Source organism: Protomyctophum bolini (assembly GCF_963924005.1).
Source record: "Protomyctophum bolini genome assembly, chromosome: 4".
Taxonomy (NCBI): Eukaryota; Metazoa; Chordata; class Actinopteri; order Myctophiformes; family Myctophidae; genus Protomyctophum; species Protomyctophum bolini.
This window is the reverse complement of record NC_137865.1, coordinates 10575150-10592085: the sequence shown is the minus strand read 5'-3', so window position 1 is coordinate 10592085 and position 16936 is coordinate 10575150. Positions and strand designations below refer to the sequence as shown.

Genomic DNA, 16936 nt, shown 5'->3' with positions numbered 1-16936 from the left:
GACAACTTCTATACCATTTATGTGTACAAAATATACTGTCTGTCATAAGCCTTGTTGACTATACAAGCCATTATCAGCCAACTTGTATAACTTTATGTAAGCCTCCCAACTCTGTGTACCTCTTTCCCTCCATGTGAGAACACTCTGTCTGGAGGACACAGCAAGCCTGACCCACCAAGTAATGGCCACTAACCGTGCACGCGCGCGCGCGCGCACACACACACACACACACACACACACACACACACACACACACACACACACACACACACACACACACACCTTTGACTAACAAATCTCCATTGTCATACAAGTCACAAGGATGAACATGGTTTGGTTTGTGATTCCTACACACAGCAAAATACTAATCCTGTTCATTTTGACTCAATTCCATTGGATGCATTTTTACACTCTCCAGGACAAGCTAAATATAAGGATTTCACAACATTTGGGCGTTAGGAAAAATATGATCCACCATAATCAAAATATCACCGAAAAGGTTCACGTCACATTTCTGTCATTTATAATTTACTGTGTGGAGGCTCATCAACAGGGCATGGGGGAGGTGGCAGTGCTGATGTTGTATAGTGACACGTGCCACGTTCGATTTAATCTGCTTCTCAAGACTGTGAGTTATTGAGAGCTGTGGAAAAACAGCAGACAACCCCCCAGACTGCTCATTTAACCTCCAGCACCATCCTCCAGAGAGCTCATTTATTTCACCTCTAGATAGTAGTATAGCTATACAGCCAGACTGATGCCACATTTTGGTGTTTGATGACGATCCAGATTTTGGAAAGCCCTACAGACCACCAATTACCAATGTTTTGACTGATGTTTTGAAAATGACAAAATTGTCATTTTCAAATCAATTCAAAAAGTTTTGATTTGATTAAACACGATCTACACATTGTGTCACAAGCTTGTAGATCAGCTATTTGTTGAGACATTTCCCCTGTAATAACTTGTCCAAAATACTGACACCAGGTTGCAAGTGGTAAAACAAACACATCGCATCGGGATAACTGCAGATACTGAAAAAACTCTCTCATCCATGTCCCAGGCAGACAGAGAGCCAGGTGGGCAAACATCACAACACAAAGCGAATGGAAATGAGCACATGACACACAGAGTACAATATCCCATGTTTTTCATCAAGATAAGTGTACTTGATATTATAGGCCTGGAATTTCATGATTTTAGGGGTAAGGCCACTTGGCTTTTGGTGTTCTGTTGCACATTGTTTGAGGGCACAATACCAGGGCAGGATCAAGGCAATCAAATTAAAACATGTTTATTTCACAAAATAATGTATTGGTATTATATTTTTAAGTCAAAATGTCATACACGCTCAGCCTGAACATTTGAAGATGGGGAGCGATGTACAAATTCAGAATCTCAGCAAAAAGACAAAAACCACAAAGAAAAGAGCCAGTGTGGAAAGGATGGTGCATCAAGGCCACTGTGCTTCAGGTCTTGATGTACATATACATTTTGGAGGGGCAGAAGGTCATTCTTGCCACCCGGGATTCAACCCCTGGTCTCCGAGTCCTCACTGCGCAGGACGGGACACTAAAGCTGAACATCTTATCCACTTGACTAGCCTAAAGGGGAGTTCCCCTTTGGCCGAGGGAGATCTTCAGACAGAAGCTCTGAGCAAACCTTCTCTAGTCTAAATATCATTCAACATGTAGAGAAATCTACAGATACATCTGTAGAACGGAGAGTTCATATAACATTAATGTTCCAGGCTTGATTTAATGCAGGTTGGTCCATGGATTCAAGTAGAGTGAGAGGCAAGAGACAGATATAGAGAAAGATTAGCCTGCAGAGCCTTCACTCTAGCAATGACTCACACATCCTAACCCTTATTAAAACTGGCATGCTTATTTTGGACATGCAGTGGTGTAAAGTAACTATTAAAAGTACACTCATTTTTTTTAAACTTTCTTCAGTATTCACATACTTTTACTTCTACCCCTCTAAATCTCAGAGGAAGATATTGTACTTTTACACTACACTATTATTACAAAACACACTAACCACTTCAGACCTATATATCGGCCATTTGAAAATGGCAGATGTACAATCTCACAATGCGACGCTTGAGCTTGTACATAGATCAGCTATTTTCGAATGATTTCTTTAGACATTTTGAGCTTGTGAAATGGGACATTCTGCATATTGAGTACTTTATACTTTTGGTACTGTAAGTACATTTTGAACTTTTACTCAAGTCAATTTTGATTACTTATAGAAGAAATGTGACTACTTTTTTCCACAACTGATCATATGCCCTGTGTTGCAACACATTGTGAGCTATAGATTACATTATATTATCGGTGAAGAGATTTGATGTAAAGAGGGGAGTGGACCAGGTATGACCCCTGGTTTTGAGTGGTTAAAAACACCCCACAGGCTGGCCATCTAGTGACACCCATGTGACATTCAGGAGATGTGGATCGGAATCTAGATTAGCTTTAAATTTAACCAGCTCATCATTTCAAGGGGAAAACCTACAGCTGACGTCTTTGAATATCAAATATGCACAGCCCTGTCCAGGAGCTATCATGCATCCATTAGCGTTCTTCCTACACCTCTATCTCTCTGTGTCCTTGTCTCTTTTTTGTTTTTATATTCTCTCTCTCAGACACACTTTCTCTGTGTCTCAGCAAATAATCCATACCGTAAGTACCAGATATCAGATAGCTCTGATGCCAAATACTAGGTCATTACTTATACATTAGGTCATTACTTTGTCTTTTTTTCCCCCCCACACATAATAGAACGCTTTGCTGCACAGCGCAGAACATATCTGAATCAGCGAAATGCTGGAGCATTTAAGCAGAGGAATGGAAGGATGCTGGGAGTCACAGGGGGGCAGAGGTGCAGCCAGTCATGCATGCATAATGCAAAGTGGCTTCAGATTACGACAGCAACAGGCCGCCAAACGTCATGCTGTCGTGATTTTTTAAATATGTCCAATCTATACATTCTCAAGGGTACCCATCTAGACTCAACAACTGTGTACAGTACAGTACAGTACAGTACAGACTAATTTATGATTAAGTTCTAGTGACCACTGGTAGTCAGCTGGTATGGACACCCAGTGGATCTGATTAGAAACGACGACAATCATCTCGTTCTTCAAGTATCTACTGGCATGCACCTATTGGATTTTAATTGACAGCATTGCTTTAATATGCAAGAGATGACACTGTTTAAATCTGAACGATTTGATAATGCCTCCATAACCTTCCACACACACGCGCACACACACACACACACACACACACACACACACACACACACACACACACACACACACACACACACACACACACACACACACACACACACACACACACACACACACACACACACACACACACAAACGATCATTCAATTGCTTAATCTCTTTTTAAATCAAAAGCCAGTGGTCAAACGTGCAAGTACTGTGTGTGTGTGTGTGTGTGTGTGTGTGTGTGTGTGTGTGTGTGTGTGTGTGTGTGTGTGTGTGTGTGTGTGTGCGTGCGTGTGTGTACGTGTTACATCTGGCCACAGTAGTTGTTTTCCGTGTGTCTGAACTCTGAACGAACAACTGACTACTAGGGGGCTGCCATACTGTGTGTCGTAAGCGCATTCAATAGATTCCGTGATCTTTTGTGGGCAGATGAAATCGCTGTAAAATTGTATTAGTAATAAATTACATATTTAGCCACTTGTTCGAATGCCCCCGCCCCCTGTCAAAAATAACTAAAATCGTAAAAATGAAAGAAAAAAAACTTAAGTTGTCCTTAAAGGGACACTTCACCCCTTTTGCAACCAGATCTTATTTTAAAGATGTTTGGGAGACAATAAACACTTTCCTGGGGGTAATACTGTATGTGTTTTTACGTTTTAGATATTTTAGGATTTCAAAGAGTCCATGATGTCATGGACACTGGGCTCACTTTCTTCCTGGACTACAATTCCCCAGGAAAGTGTTTCTTGTCTCCCAAACATCATTAAAATAAGATCTGGTTGCAAAAGGGGTGAAGTGTCCGATTAAGCTGTCCATTCACTTCACAGGTTACTGGAGAACATTATGGTCTACATAACATGAATCAATATGCAACTCAGCCACAACAACACACCACAATACAACACACAGCTCTGGAAACGTCTAGAGTTGGGCTGGGGGAATATGACTTCAAATCAATGAAAGAAAGAATACAGTAATAAGCTAAACTTGACATTGTGGAGTGGACACTGTGCCGTTGGTTGCTGTTGTGCTGCATTATTTGACCCGCACGAACATTCAACAGAGTGCATATCGTCGCTGTTGGGCAGAAACCTCTTATCTCCATTCTCCATATTTTAACTTTTGTGTTTTTTTTCATAACTTAATGCCATACTTGATCATACTACAGTGCCAGTGTCACACTATGTAAAAAGTAGCAGATCTGCAAGCTTGACGCGTGGTGGGAAGCGACACATTTCGAGCTTGTCAATCTATTTTTTATTTCAGAAATATTGGAATCCTGAAAAGTCACAGTGTTGGACATAATGAGGTTTCAGAGGCAGAGGCATTAATTAATTATCCATAAGCTATCATAATGATACCGTGATATGAGACTAGATCATATCGATTGGGATTTTGGATATCATATCATGTCATGCATATTAGGCCTACTTTTTAAAAACTGTCAATTGGCATGGTGTGAGTTTGCAGATGAGCTAATTTCGCTATTTTGGAAAACATTAAAAGAAAAAATATATAATCATAATTATTCAATATTAATATTGAATTGTGACAATAATATCATCAATTTGAAATATGATGATAATTATTATCATAACAATATCAATATTGTAATGTGTCCATATCAGCCCTTCCAGAGACACAAAACAACAGCTTTATCTGTCTCTGACACCTATATGGACATCAATCATGACAAACTGAACACAGCCTTGCCAGTGCGTCTTTGAAGCGCTCACAGCACAGTTACCCTAGCCATGGTTCAATGACGCTCGTACTTCATGATTATGAATGACAGTCATGTTTCAGGGCTAAGTTACCCCCACAACATCACGCAAACAATCGCACAGCTGTGCAGATTTAGAACATTATATGACATTGCCAGGTAAAGGTGTAATGGTTAAAGGTTTTCGAAAACAACTGCCGTCTGTCTGTAATTCTGTGTGAACCACCGACCTCTTGTAACTGTTCCAACTCCCTCCTCAGAGTGTCCTGCTCGCACTCCAGGTCTGCGTACTGCTGCTTCAGGGACTGGTTCTCCTCCAGGACGACCAGACCGCATTCCGCCGCGCGGATCTTCTCCCGGTTCGCCTCCGCTAGTTCCTGGGTGAGCCGCTCCACTTCGGCCCGGTACTGCTCCACCGTCTCCCCGCATCCTCCTCCATCCGCAGCCATCGCCCCTCTGACTGCCTTTATCTGCGGTCCTCCAGTCTCCTCAGAGAGAGAGAGAGGCGGAGGATGCCTGCCTGCAGAGATGCTGCTGAATGATGAATGAATCCGCCCCTCGTTCAGTCAGTGCGGGGAGGAGATAGATTGACGCAGAAAAACAACAATAAAGAGATATAAAAATTTGCTGCAACAACTAATTAAAACATGTGTTGGTACTTGCTATGATAATGTTTATAAAACAACATCATGGACATGGAAGAGGGCCGTGCAGTCAGATAGATAACTAACTTTGGGTCAGTGTGTGTGTGATGTGCTCTCTTCCTCATGTGTGTGTCAGCAAAACACATCATTTTCTGCTTATTCATAGGGGGCGACAGCGCCCTCTGCCGCTCGGCATTAGGCAGTTCAACTTCAGCAGCTCATGTATGCGCATTCATAATATGCGCATTAGCTCAGACCTGCATGTTAAGTTAACAGGTGGAAACTTTAACAAAGTAACTGTACATTTACAACTTTGAGATACTTTGACTTCAACTGAATACATGCTCACATCACCACGCTAAATATCATAACTGAAGTTGTGGACATTGAAGTGAATAGTGATGCACATCAGCGTCGGAGAGGAACAGGCACTGTCAGATCAGTTACGCAACCTTTGGGAAATCGAATCCCTTGGAATCCACATGAAATAAATGCATTCTGAGAAGGAAGACATGGCAGTGTATCCCAAGCCGTGCATATCCACGGATATCCCAAGCCGGTTTCCAAGCATCAGGTAAGTGATGACACTTATTGCAGAAATCTGCACTGCGTAGCACGTTAATTTGCTTACTTCTTCATCGCAGCTCATCCAATATATTCTTCTGGGCTAGTGTGCAGCCTTTCACTGAGATAATTGGATTGCTTGAATTCTAGTTGACTTCGATCATGTATTCTTTTGTATTGCCATGTTTTGTTCTTGCTTAAATGTAAATCGCTCTGGATTAAGAGCGATTTACATTGCTAAATGCCTAAATTATAAATCGGGCCAACTGAGGGCCTTAGTCCTACTCCTCGTCCCAGCCAACACTCCCCACTGACAGGTAGTTACCCCCCTCCCCCCCCCTTTTGATTTACATCATGTGAGCTCAAACCCACAATTCAACATGTTGGTTTTAAGATGTTGATATTCATTTTGTATTCATCCTTAGGACCCCAAATCACACCTTGGAAAGCAAGAGTGTCTATTTCAAACAAAGGGGGTCATATTTTGACTGTCATAATTTGACCCCGCAGTATTAGGATGTATTAGGATGTTGATATTCATTCATCAGCCAACACTCCCCACTGACAGGTAGTACGTACATTAGTTAGTCCGGTAGCCATGCAAGCCCAGCCCTCATAATGTTTTCTGTTACCTTTTCTCACTATTATTTCCTGTTATCAAATACTTTGGGGCCCATCTCAAAATGCTAGGGAACACCCCCAACTCAGGGCTGTTTGGTTCAGGGGCCCCAACATTTTGTTTTGGTACATGTCTCTGGCGAAATTATGTAAATCCAAATATGAAGGTACTGCAAGTATAGAAATAGACATAGGCTATGCTACAAGTTTAACATTTGGCATGGAGGTTCCTGACACGTAGGGGTAGCAAAATAGATTTCTGGGGCTTGCTACCATATTATATTTTTTTTAAATATCACCCACAACATCACCATTCATACAAATATTGATGATCATGATGAAGAGGATGAGGAGGAAGTCAGGAAGATGAATATGGTGATGATTAAACCTAATGATATAAAGTTGTTAAGGTGGAAAATTTGGCATGGCATAGCAATTATTTTGTATTGTATTAAGTATTTTTCACTGAACTAGGACTATTGACTGTCTGATTCCATTTTGTCTTTGAACTAGGACTATTGACCGGTACCAATTTGTCTTTGAACTGAGACTATTGACTGGTTCCATTTTGTCTTTAGAATATTTGCTGTGGTGTTGATGAGTGCGTCTGGTCTCAGTCAGTAACAACACTCGGGAGCGATCGTTCTTACAGAGGACACAGGTAGTAAAACAAGATAAGACTGCAGGGGTGAAAAGTTTAACCACATGCAAGACATGATGAATATAGGCTACAGTAATCAGAGGCCAGACATTTATGAGGTTGATAGTAAGGCCATGGTGTATTATACAATCTCACTGATAATTGCCAATAACTCGAAGTATGTCCTATACGTGACCTTTCAAGGTAAGAGAATGGGTTCATGCCTTTAGTTCCTGTAACATTGTTAAATAGAGCACAGGTGTATAACACTGAGATACACACTATTCCTTTTATCCTCCTACGTTTTTTGTACTGTACAGTGTACACTTGTTTACTTCATAGACCTTTTATTTTCTTATCTGCTGTATGTGTATGCATGTGTGTATATGTCACTTTTACATTGGGACAGCATGGAGCACTGGAGTTTGTAAGCGCTTGTTGGAAATCACTCCACGGTCCTATGTGTACCACCTGTTTCTGAATGTCACATAATGCAGAAGGCTGACAATCAACAGAATTTCTTGACAGAAAGTATATCATAACATGTCTACGGTGGATATTAATTAATAAAAACTTTGCAGATAGAAAGAGGATAATTCAAGCTTTCAGTACAGCTGTAATGTTGATGAGTTTAACGTCATTTAATACACGAAGATAGGACCTTTCTGTTTGGATGTATGGGCCTTTAAGGTCAGAAAGTAGTTTTTTTGCCACTCAGGCGTTCCCACATAACGTCCGGGTATGATGATGTCACGAGCATAATTCTTTTATAGACATACTGTAGGTATATACGTACGTATACATCCTATGTACAGTACATACATACATGTACATAAGTACATGAGGGTGGATCAGCAGAACTGTCTGGGTCTAAAAGTTCATTAAAGCAGCGCCAGTAAAGCATCCTTTTCGATGTGGCCATGCAATATACAGTATATATATCTCTCAAATATCAGACTCTCTGAAGATGCTGTATACCCAGTCTGAACAGATGTGAGAGTAGGGTTTGAATTAGTAGTAGGATACATACAACAGATTTGTTATGAATTTTCAAAGTTCTAAACTTACTTGGATGGTTGTTGTAGTGCCACCATTAGGACTATTGAGCCACAATGACAGTTGAGAAAGCTTGGCACAGGACTCCATGGGCCTGTGTGCCAAGTTTCATTTATCTTTATGTATTTGGGAAAGCGCATTTCCTTGTTAGAAGAATCAGAGATACAAGAACTAACTGCAGCATAGCTGCCCAGCCCCCTTTCAAGTTGAAACACGATTAAACATTTACAGCATGTTATTATATTCCTTTTGTGTACGTTTACAGTTCTTGTTAATTGCCCATCTGACCTGCCAGTTACCTCAGATTATGAGCACAAATTTAGATAAGGAGAGACTGTCTTATCACTGACAAAAAACTGTAACATTGTGAGAAAATAAAATGAATAGCATATTGCATATTAACAGTGCTGCAATACTGAGCCAATTGAGTCACACAGCACTATAGCTGCCCCATAGAAGGAGCTTCCCATAACAATGGTTCGCGTATGGGTTGTCAGTAAAAAATTCCCTGTCCTAGAAGATCATTTGGAATCCTACGAAAGAAAGAAAGAAAGAAACGTATTCCCCTCTTGCCTAATACGCCCTCAGGATGCTGGAAAACTCACAGTCACAACACATAATAAAATAACGGTTGGGGGCAGAGCTTTCACACATCGTGCCCCCTGTCTCTGGAACGCTCTCCCTCAAGATGTCAGAAATGCAAACTCCATGGACATTTTTAAGTCGAGGCTAAAAACACACCTTTTTTTCTATGCACTAATAATAATAATCTTTATTGTCCCGAAATACGGTTCCGCCTAGTTTGCACTACGGTTCCGCCTAGTTTTAATCTGTATGATCCATAGCTATGCACATTTTACCATATTTTTTATTGCTATGTTTCATGTCTTTGATTAGTTTTTTGATGTATTAAGTGCACAGAGAAGTGATTTTGTACGATAAATAAACTGAACTGAACTGAACTGAACTGAAACTGAATGTTGAATGATGATTCAGCGATCGGGGTGACAATGCCACATAAAAGACTTCTGCTCTTATAGGGCTGACAGCTGCAAAGAAACTGCTGGTCCTAAGATGGAAACCTCCCCACAAACTCGAGGTCTCACAATGGACCCTCTCACTAATGGACATGATCTCTCTGGAACTCTCTATCTAGCTCGATCCAATGGGGCACAAGAGAACACACTGCACATCCACAGCGTTAGAAAAACTTTAATCATGCCATTAACACTATCCACTTATGGTCTTGATTGTTATTTTATTTTATTTTTTACTTTCTTTCTATTCCAACGGTAAAGTACCTGTCTTGTTTGAGCGTTTTTGTTGTATTGTAATTTTATTTTATGTGTTGGTCTGCACAGTGGTGCTTGTGGACTGCATAGGGGCGTTTGATGTTGTTGTGGTCTGCACAGGCCTGGCTCCAGGATGAAATTACTGAGGGGGCAGTTGAAAATGGTCATTTATAGTTAAACAATATGTACATGAAACTTAAACTGAGGGTGCCAGGCCCCCTCTGGCACAACCGTGACGCCGGGCCTGGGTCTGCCCTGGGGCGCTTGATGTTGTTGGGGTCTGCCCTGAGGCACTTGATGTTGTTGTGGTCTGCCCTGGGGCACTTGATGTTGTTGGGGTCTGCAGAGGGGCACTTGATGTTGTTGGGGTCTGCAGAGGGGCACTTGATGTTGTTGTGGTCTGCCAAGGGGCGCTTGATGTTGTTGGGGTCTGCAGAGGGGCGCTTGATGTTGTTGGGGTCTGCCCTGGGGCGCTTGATGTTGTTGGGGTCTGCAGAGGGGCACTTGATGTTGTTGGGGTCTGCAGAGGGGCACTTGATGTTGTTGGGGTCTGCAGAGGGGCACTTGATGTTGTTGGGGTCTGCCCTGGGGCGCTTGATGTTGTTGTGGTCTGCCCTGGGGCACTTGATGTTGTTGGGGTCTGCCCTGGGGCACTTGATGTTGTTGGGGTCTGCCCTGGGGCGCTTGATGTTGTTGTGGTCTGCAGAGGGGCGCTTGATGTTGTTGGGGTCTGCAGAGGGGCGCTTGATGTTGTTGTGAGGGATGTTCTGGACAGAAGAGCCTTTGATAGGGCAGCCAGCCAACGGGGTGGAGCTGTTTGTGAGGGAGTGGGTAGTGGGGGTGTTGACCAGAAGTTATCAATGGAAACACACACATCTCCTCTTCACCCTGGAATTACGAAGTGATGTCACATTTACTTACCGCTCCTTATTGAATCTACATGGTTTATTTGACTACTAATAGTGTGGTAAGTATGGATATTGATTCATATTACAGTCATAAACAGAAATTAACACAGACTGCGATCAATAATTACCACCTTGAAACATTTTTAAACTAGGCTTACACAAATGAGGTTTACATGAACTGACGTCAATCAACGTCAGCTGTCTTACTTCAAGATGATGACTGATGATGTCTGTGTGAACTGGTCCTCTGGTCATCATTTCTAGATCCTTCATCGTCTCCACCTTCCTCCATTTGGCTCTACGGTTCTGGAACCAGATCTGAAGCACACAGTATAAACAATAAACCACTTCAACCCATACGTTGTTGACCTATGGTCTGTCAGGGCTCTATCCAGACTATTCTGTCCCACAAATCTCGTCCAACTGGACACTAGGAGGATTCATGTTGTTAAAATCCCCTGGCTAATAAGACAAATATGCCTTAATACATTATAAATAATTGCCCTCTATGAGTAAAATCTTCTTAAAACGCCTTCAATATTGTATTTATTTTAGAAATAGTTAATCTAATCTTTCACTCAATAGGGATAACTCCTGTCGCAAGTTGATGATGTAATTTGTCCATGTGTGGTCCAGCCCTATGGAATATATGGAATGCATATGCTAATAAAATATTGCTTTGATGCTCATATTAACCGTAGGAAGTATTAAGTTGTTTATACTAGCATAATGTATTACATATATTCCATAGGGCTGGACCACATATAAATTACAACATCAACTCACTATTGAGTGAAAATGATCAATTTATGAAATAAATACAATATTTAAGGTGTTTTAGATTTGAGTTATAGAGGGCAATTATATTAAGGCATATTTGTCGTATTTGCCAGGGATCATTTGTAACATACTGTTTAGCTGGGTGAAAAAGAGACAGCTTCAATTAATATTCATTATGAACCATGACAGGACAAGCAGGATTTTATTTGAAAGGATATACCTACAGTATTTTCTATGCTAAAAGTGGTAAAATTGTTGATAAGGAATCATTATCATCGATATATTTTATTGGCTTTTACTCATCAAATTAGTATCTGTTATCTCTGTTTGACCACGATGGACATATTGGTCGAATTGGCGGTGTGACGTAGCTGTGAGGGTCACGTAGCCGGCCGGTGTGAGGACTGGATAAATCTACAGGTTCTTACAGAGGACACAGGTATAGTAAAACAAGATAAGCCTGGGGTGAAAAGTTGAACCACATGCAAGACGCGGTAAATGTAATCAGAGTCCAGACATTTATGATATTGATAGTAAGACGTTGTGAGCTTGTAGATGTTCCATTTTCACGGAATCCTTAAATTCCCTTTGTTGAGATCTGAAGCTAGAACAGACAACGTCACATGATTCCCTTTTTGACCCGGCAAAATCTTAGATGTGTGTCTCAATGAAATGATTATTGTTCATTATCGAAGTTTTATTCCTGGCGGTCAAACGGTTCATGAGCTATATGCCTGTTCAAAGTTAGCATTTTCAATTGAGTGCTATAGCGCCACCCTTTGGCCAATGGTTGTGGGCTTCGCGTCTTCAACGTTTGGCATAGCCCTCATGCTGCCTTCGGGCTTATCCCCTTAACACATTGAGTGCCGCCTGGTGGACAAAAGTGGTGGTGCTTGGGTGCCGGGTGATTTTAGGCTATTCCACTATGACGCGCGTTCGCTTTTGGCTTCCATCTTGGATGCTAAAGCATAGCATCAATGCTAGCGATCAAAAATTATGTCCACCCTTGCTCTAGAAAACGCCAATGTGCCCATCGCACTCACCAGATAATCAGAAAAATCTGATCTGTACCCAGCGTCATTAATTTATAGGGCAGGTATACTAAATGTAACAATGTCTGGGTTCATGTGTTTGGTCCGACGGAGCATTGGTCCGAACGACAACCTACCTCAAACCCTCACCCTAACCCTAACCTCCCCCGGGGCAGCACACCTAAAGCTAACCCCAACCCTCTCCCGACCCCCAGCGCACCTCGGACCAATGCTCCTTCGAACCAATGCTCCGTCGGATCATAGTATGCCTCCCACAATGGGTAGGCCTACATTCCGTAATGCAATTCCAATGGTGAAAGCTGTGTTTTTTTCACCCGACGAAGGAATGGCGGATTTGGCCACGCCCCGAAATACCCGTATGTGTGTCTTAAAGAATATGCAAAAGAAAACAGCAGCCATTTGGCTGGTGTGTTAAATGAAGTGATCAGGCGGGTGGTCCGCCAACCCATTCAAGAAATGTTTGGGAACGTACCTGTACGCGTCCCTCAGTGAGGTGCAGGCGGGAGGCCATCTGCTCTCTGGTGTTGACGTCAGGATAGTGAGTGTTCTGGAAGATCTTCTCTAGCTCCTCCAGCTGGGATGATGTGAAGCTCACCCTGATCTGACGTCTCCTCCTTTGCCCTGAACAAACATATCAATCATTATCACCATCGTCTTAATTTTGTTCTCATTCTTTTTCTTTTGTTTTTGTTCTCATTCTTTTTCTTTTGTTTATAGGCTATATACCGCTGGTCGCATTTACTATGAAAATGTACATTCCCGTCAGTTAGTTAGTCACCCCAGGCATGACCATATATGGCCTTGTGACATCACGTGACATTATCAGGGATATCATCAATATTAAGCCCATATGGGAATGCCAATATATATGGAGGTCCTGATGTCGTCAATATTGGCCAGAAACTCTACATCTGACCTCAAACCTCAGATCTCCATATATGGAGCACTTGGCTAGTACTGGCCATGAGATGATTCCGTGTAAAGCAGTGTTTCTCAAAGTGGGGTACAGGGACCTTGAGGGAGATCCAGAGGGTCCCCAGCTAAATTACTTGTATAGGACCACAATGGCAAAAAGCCCTTGTGTTATCCTCTTAGCAACATTGTACAATTTAATTGTACAACTGTACTCTTAGCAAACTACTGTTAATAAAGTATTCAATGAATGAATCAATCAATCAATCAATCAAAACCACTTTAACCATAGGCCTACATCAGTTTAGAAAATAGCATCTACAAGCTGTGATCTTGTAGAGCTGCTACTTTAAAAAACTCTTGGAATAATAAAAGAAAATGGAAAATATTGTTTGGGGGGGAAATATAGTCCCTGGAAGGCACAACATACTTTCAAATGACAGTGTGCCGCCAAATACATATTGGCGGTCCTTGACATGAAAATGTTGGAGAACCACTGGGTTTAAAGTACCTGAAGACAACTGGTGGTTGGTGGTGTGTCTTGTGTTCTCCTTGATGACTGACCAGGTGCGAAGAAGCACTCTTCTCTCTTTCCCTGCACAGGGTCTCCTCAGGATCTCATCAATGGAGTGGGACAGTTTTTTTGCTGCTTGTTGGTCCCTTATTCCCACATCCATGTTAGAGTCTTTCTGTGGTGCCTGCTGTATTCCACACATACAATAAGGTTTGCCTTTGTCAATTCTGTTCACTCCTGGTAACTCCACAAATCACAGTCTGTCCATATGTTGCTCTTTCATACACGCCTCTCTCTCTCTCTCTCTCTCTCTCTCTCTCTCTCTCTCTCTCTCTCTCTCTCTCTCTCTCTCTCTCTCCCTCTCTCCTCATTGACAAGGCAAAAGCAACAAGTCAGTCAGTTGCTTCTTCTGGTCCCTGTCAGCCTTTGTTTGATCTGCATCACATGACCCTGATGGGGGAGGAGCTAGAGCAAGCAGCTGCTGTGTGGAACTAGTCCTACACAGATATAAGATAATGATTCTACATGCATCACTGGTTCTCAACACGTGGTCCAGGGACCAACGTGGGGTCCAAATGGACCCTTACAGGTCTGTAACTGAGACTGCACAAATGGAACCAAATGGACCCTTATAGGTCCCCTGAATGGACCCCCAGATTGATATACATTGATAGACCACGGATCCCCCATTTGATAGGACCCCAATAAACACTGCACTGTATATCTCATTGAACCAAATGGACCTGTACTCTCTCTCAGACCCATAACGGATCCATTGGACCTCATGGTGGTCCCCAGAAACAGTGCTATATAGGCCTATACAACACCATTGTAAAAGAGTTTTATTTATTTATTGGAAAGCTTCATAATCAATTGTATGGATTCAATTCACAATTTGATCTGAGATCCAAGGGTTGTAAAGATTGCTCAATTTAACAGTGATAGGCCTAATTGAACAATATTATCTATTTAGTACTGTTTCTGTATAGTGACCTTCATGTGACTTATTTATCTCTCTTCAATTGCTCTCAATCAATCAGAACAGAAGAAGCCATTCTTGCACTGCAGTGTGATGATAAAGCTAATCTTTATTAGCTTGGCCTCACAGGCCTCAGCTCACCCACTGACAGAACACTTTGAGTGCCTCCTGGTGGTGACAGTGAGAATACGCCTTGTTTAGTTCTACAGAAATCCACCACAGGAAAGTATTCTACTGAAGACTCTGCTGCTATCTAGTGGAATTCTACAGTCAATCACAAAATGAAGTAAACGTGTGTGTGTGTGTGTGTGTGTGTGTGTGTGTGTGTGTGTGTGTGTGTGTGTGTGTGTGTGTGTGTGTGTGTGTGTGTGTGTGTGTGTGTGTGTGTGTGTGTGTGTGAGTGAGTCCGTCCGTGTGTGTCCATCCGTCCGTCCGTCTGTTACCAGCTAATCTCCGGCACCGTTAACCCAGTCGGTGCCAAATTCCCAAACCAACAAAATGCCTCGTAATAAGAAATGGCACCCTTTTCACCTGTGCCCCAAGGGGCACTTTATCTAGTTTATCCTGTAACCGTTTAATTCTCTCTCTGATGGGATGCAATTGGTCGACCTGAAAATATAGGGCGTAGGTTTCTGATGATAGGACATTATTGGCACATATATAGAAGCTAGTTAGATGGAGCTATAGGCTTGTCTTTGGTTCAGAGAATATAACAATGAAAAGAAGAGTGTGTTTTTCGTTTTTCAGCTTTCTGACTTTTGATTTGGCAAAAACAAAAAAGGGCCAGTTGATGTGTCCTGGTTACTTATAGGTCACATGAATTATTGGAGGGGCAGCAGAATGAGTGGTGATCACTCACATTTTATTTTGGGACATATTTTGGCATCGTGTTATGTGTCCCGACCCTGCTCCTGACCTCACTGGTCGATTAAGCCACATACAGTACACTATATAAACCCATTGTAACTTCAAACTACATTTTAACCATGTTAGACTCACAGAAAACAAATGTGGGCCTATGTATTTTAGGAAGGTCACATGTCTGAGGAAATGAATCAAATATCTAAATATTGAATCAAGCAACTTAAAAACTGTCTGACTCTGGGGTGCAAACAAAAGCCAGTGTAGACTGTAAAAGGACAAAAAAGGTGTTTTAAAATGAAAACATGTGCTTTAAAAAAGAAAAAATGTAAGCGCATACTCAACTCAAGTAGGAATATGATTGTGCAACCTTCAGTTGTATTTCAGTAATATTTGACTCTTACTCAAGTAGGCCTACTGGGGTTGAGTAGGCCTACTCTGTCCACTATACTGTGCAGGACTCCGGACTGGACCAGACTGAGCCAGTTGATGTGCAGTGTTGGGGTTGAGTCACTGGTGCCACATCGATGACTATACAAATAGCATGACACACATTTGGGTGACACTTGTCATGAATCCCATCATGAGTAAAATAGCATTAGCATGTGTTTACATTTAGTCCAGTGAATCATGACAGAGAATGACATGAAAATAAATATCGTCTCTGTTGGGTTGACGTGGAAACGGCATTAAACTGTTAAAGGGATAGTTCACAATTTGTTTTAACTGAATCTGTATGAAATACTTTCCATTAATATAGTGGTTGCAACTGTATTAATTGGTGGGAGCTCTGGTTTTGGTGAATATTAAGTAGTTCCGGTCATTTTGTGGGGCCACGGATTAAAAGTAAATGAATCCACAAAACTATGTATTGTTAACCTATTTCTAAAATATTAGTGCAACTTTCGTTCAACTTTGACCCATCTATCACATGGGGCGTAGTGATATGGACAATACATTTTTTTTAAAATAGCAAAAGTAGCAAGCTACGCGCGTGTTTCGAGCTTGCTGAGTGGTAAACAATCTTACATTTATTAGTACGCCTAAACATTAACAAAATACACATTTTCATATCAAAAGCTCACCTACAAACTAATTTATAGATATATATTTTTTACAGCATAGGCCTAAGTGAATTGGGTGATGACG

At 41.7% G+C, this 16936-nt stretch overlaps 1 protein-coding gene across 1 annotated transcript in view; it reads right to left on the bottom strand.

The window, feature by feature from the left end:
- Positions 1-5416, bottom strand: part of bicd1a (bicaudal D homolog 1a) — a gene marked incomplete at its 5' end in the record, with an annotated part of 56617 nt that extends 51201 nt beyond the window's left edge. Inside the window, one exon of the mRNA XM_080761246.1 lies at positions 5198-5416. Within this exon, the coding sequence (XP_080617372.1) occupies positions 5198-5416 (219 nt within the window). The remainder of the gene's footprint in view (positions 1-5197) is intronic.
- Between the last annotated feature and the right edge of the window lie 11520 nt (positions 5417-16936).